The sequence below is a fragment of the Salvelinus fontinalis genome, unplaced genomic scaffold (genome assembly GCF_029448725.1).
Source record: "Salvelinus fontinalis isolate EN_2023a unplaced genomic scaffold, ASM2944872v1 scaffold_0203, whole genome shotgun sequence".
Lineage (NCBI taxonomy): Eukaryota > Metazoa > Chordata > Actinopteri > Salmoniformes > Salmonidae > Salvelinus > Salvelinus fontinalis.
Genome location: NW_026600412.1, coordinates 725 through 4,875, shown reverse-complemented (window position 1 = coordinate 4,875; position 4,151 = coordinate 725). Strand labels below are relative to the sequence as shown.

Here is a 4,151-nt window from a genome sequence, read left to right as displayed (position 1 = left end):
AAAGACAGAGCTGATCCTCACTACCAGGGTAGCAGGTTAATGTCCACTACCTGCTGCTGACAGAGCTGATCCTCACTACCAGGGTAGCAGGTTAATGTCCACTACCTGCTGCTGACAGAGCTGATCCTCACTACCAGGGTAGCAGGTTAATGTCCACTACCTGCTGCTGACAGAGCTGATCCTCACTACCAGGGTAGCAGGTTAATGTCCACTACCTGCTGCTGACAGAGCTGATCCTCACTACCAGGGTAGCAGGTTAATGTCCACTACCTGCTGCTGACAGAGCTGATCCTCACTACCAGGGTAGAAGGTTAATGTCCACTACCTGCTGCTGACAGAGCTGATCCTCACTACCAGGGTAGCAGGTTAATGTCCACTACCTACTGCTGACAGAGCTGATCCTCACTACCAGGGTAGCAGGTTAATGTCCACTACCTGCTGCTGACAGAGCTGATCCTCACTACCAGGGTAGCAGGTTAATGTCCACTACCTGCTGCTGACAGAGCTGATCCTCACTACCAGGGTAGCAGGTTAATGTCCACTACCTGCTGCTGACAGAGCTGATCCTCACTACCAGGGTAGCAGGTTAATGTCCACTACCTGCTGCTGACAGAGCTGATCCTCACTACCAGGGTAGCAGGTTAATGTCCACTACCTGCTGCTGACAGAAGGTCTATTCTCTTTCACAACACATTCAAATATTATTTACTTATTTTTAATAAGAAGGATGAAATATACATTCTAAAATAACATTGTAATCACATGCAAAGTGAGTCTAGGCTAAGCAGTAATTATTTTACAGATTTGTTTCAAAATACATTTTGTATGAAGTTGATCCTGAGATTAACATGATATATGTTATTGAATTATCATGTATGATGTCGATCACAGATTGAATTTCAGATCAGGTCAAATCTAATCTCAACACTCAAAACCAAATCAGCTACTGGGTTATATCTTTAAGAATAATAGTCTACTAAAGCAGGTCAGTAGTCTACACTAAACAGGGTAGGTCAGTAGTCTACATTAAACAGGGTAGTTCAGTAGTCTACATTAAACAGGGTAGTTCAGTAGTCTACATTAAACAGGGTAGTACAGTAGTCTACATTAAACAGGGTAGTACAGTAGTCTACATTAAACAGGGCAGTACAGTAGTCTACATTAAACAGGGTAGTTCAGTAGTCTACATTAAACAGGGTAGTTCAGTAGTCTACATTAAACAGGGTAGTACAGTAGTCTACTAAAGCACTACTACATCATCATCACCAGCACAGAAACAAATACAACAGGTAGGTAATAACCTTTGACCCCAACAGAGGAACAGACACAGTCATCATCATAGACACAATGATCATGTTCATCCCCCCCATCCTTGAGGGGAAGCGCTCTTGGAGTATCAACAGTTAGACGCTTATTTAGGTCTGGGAACAGCAGGACACCACCACCGTCATCATCAGGTTTATTCCGTTTCAAGTTTGTTTTTGTTTTTTGAGAGACACAGAATTTTTTGTTTTTGTCTTTACGAAGCTCTGTCGGAATTTCACCATTTGAACACTTCTCTGGGAACACCTGGACACCATCAACACGGTAACGGTCGTTCAACATTACATACAGATCAGTCAAGGGATGGGGGCCCAATACTTCTGTGTTCAGTTCCTTCTTTTTGTTCTCCCCCCAGTGTGCTCCGGCCATCCACTTGTCCTTCTCACTGGTTTCACAGCAGAAGGCTGTCCACATGATATCTGGGATGTTCACTCTGTTGTTCAGTGTGTTGTTGTTGTTGTTGGGAACTGCTCCAGTCACCACATAGGCTTCTATCTTGTTGTTGTTATCCTTACAGTTACTCACAAGAGCTTTTCTGACGTTGCACTCCATTTGCATCCATCTGCCTCGGTTGAAGCCTCTTTCCTGGGGAACGATGTTTGTCAGGGTGAAAGTGGACCTCTTGGTATCATTATCAGGTGCATACGAACATGGGAAAAGGTGACCCCTCTCCAAAATCATGCCCTTTATTGTTGCATTGTAGTCTGTGTCCACAGCCTGATGGTCGACTCTTATATCTTTATTATTATTAAGCACCTTCAACTTATGTTGGGTTTTCATCTCTTTTATATCTATATCTTCAAGCTGCAGAAACATCAGTCAGACATTAAAACTCTTTAACTAGTTTAGACATTACAACTCTTTAACTAGTTTAGACATTACAACTCTTTAACTAGTTTAGACATTAAAACTCTTTAACTAGTTTAGACATTACAACTCTTTAACTAGTTTAGACATTACAACTCTTTAACTAGTTTAGACATTACAACTCTTTAACTAGTTCACAATTTAAATCCAATTTTAAATCACAATAAAATCCAACAATTCAATCCAGACTTAAGTACTGAAAGTAGGTAACACAACTGTCTGTGATATATACCAGTAAACAAATACACATGTTATGTTATATGACAAACATTAGTCCTACCTGGGGCTCTATCATCCAGGACTGACTAGGTAACATAACTGTCTGTGATATATACCAGTAAACAAATACACATGTTATGTTATATGACAAACATTAGTCCTACCTGGGGCTCGATCATCCAGGACTGACTAGGTAACATAACTGTCTGTGATATATACCAGTAAACAAATACACATGTTATGTTATATGACAAACATTAGTCCTACCTGGGGCTCGATCATCCAGCGTTGATTTGGTCTATACTGTTTTGTTCTAACTAGTTTGGTTTTGATTTGATTTGGTCTATACTGTTTTGTTCCAACTAGTTTGGTTTTGATTTGATTTGGTCTATACTGTTTTCTTCCAACTAGTTTGGTTTTGATTTGATTTGGTCTATACTGTTTTGTTCCAACTAGTTTGGTTTTCATTTGATTTGATCCCGTACACGTTGTATCACCAGTGGGGTCTGTAGGAGGACCAGTGAAGGTGTAGGCTGAGAACACAGGGATCCTGTTGGTCATGTCGTAGAGAGTTGCAAAGCTGTAGGTCTTGTTGAACTTCTGGCAAATCAGCTTGTAGCGGCTCTGGTTCTGGACTGTCCCACCATCCAAAATACCTGGGAGATTTGGAGTTTTCCCCTCCAGGAAGAACTCTGTGCACTCTGGAACATCACTTAACTTATCCCCTACACGAGAGAGAGCAGGAGGAAGGAGAGAGAGAAGGAGGAGAGTAGAGAGATGATTCAATACCCCCATCATCACCTGAAGACTGTACACCACAGAGACAAAGATGAAGTTACAGAGACCAGTTGGTAGACTGGAGAGACTGCTGATCTGAGTCAGGACAGACTGATTTAAATAGTTATAACAGAGACCAGTTGGTAGACTGGAGACTGCTGAGCTGAGTCAGGACAGACTGCTTTAAATAGGTTTTCAGAGACCAGTTGGTAGACTGGAGACTGTTGAGCTGAGTCAGGACAGACTGATTTAAATAGGTTTTCAGAGACTCCTCCTTCAGATGTCAAGACAGAAAGGGTTGATTTGCATAAACTCCTCTGTATGTTTCCATGGAAACTGCTGTAACAAATAACATGTGACTCACCTCCTGTAGTTTCAAACACGTATGGACCCAGAACTTAATCACACAAGTCTATAGTTCTGGGTTAATGAGATTAGACTGCTCTAAATAGTGACTGCATCCACACTTTGGTTCTGGTAGAACAGCGTTTTAGGATAAAAACATGACTTTACTCAGCATAGAGTCTGTCAGAAGATACACATCACACTATTACAACAGTGGGACTGTTCTGGAATTACGGTTGCTGAGTTCACATTCATTAATATCCCACAAGGCTTAGCGTCTCTGAATCAGCAACTCAAAGAAGTAAAACTTGCATTTCCCTTGACCAGCAAGTCAACATATTTAGTATGATGTCTCAAAGGCCTCACATACATTACAGATATGATTACAACTGAATGAAACGGTGGAAGATGTGTCCAACTGAATGAAACGGAGGAAGATGTGTCCAACTGAATGAAACGGAGGAAGATGTTTACATCTAAATGAATGAAACGGAGAAAGATGTGTCCAACTGAATGAAACGGAGTCAATCAAATGTCAATCAACTTTCCACCTCTGATTTAGCCTCTAACACACTTCCTGTAAACCAAGGCATATAATGGATGTTTCATTTACTGGTGTT

At 41.2% G+C, this 4,151-nt stretch overlaps 1 protein-coding gene across 1 annotated transcript; it reads right to left on the bottom strand.

The window, feature by feature from the left end:
• Nucleotides 1-699: 699 nt before the first annotated feature.
• On the bottom strand, nucleotides 700-3,922 carry LOC129844689 (uncharacterized). The gene is made up of 2 exons (XM_055912734.1): nucleotides 2,677-3,922; nucleotides 700-2,127 (listed from the first exon to the last, which is right to left on the bottom strand). Exons 1-2 carry the CDS (start codon nucleotides 3,205-3,207, stop codon nucleotides 1,252-1,254), a joined length of 1,407 nt encoding a protein of 468 aa, XP_055768709.1. The 5' UTR covers nucleotides 3,208-3,922; the 3' UTR covers nucleotides 700-1,251.
• Nucleotides 3,923-4,151: the final 229 nt, after the last annotated feature.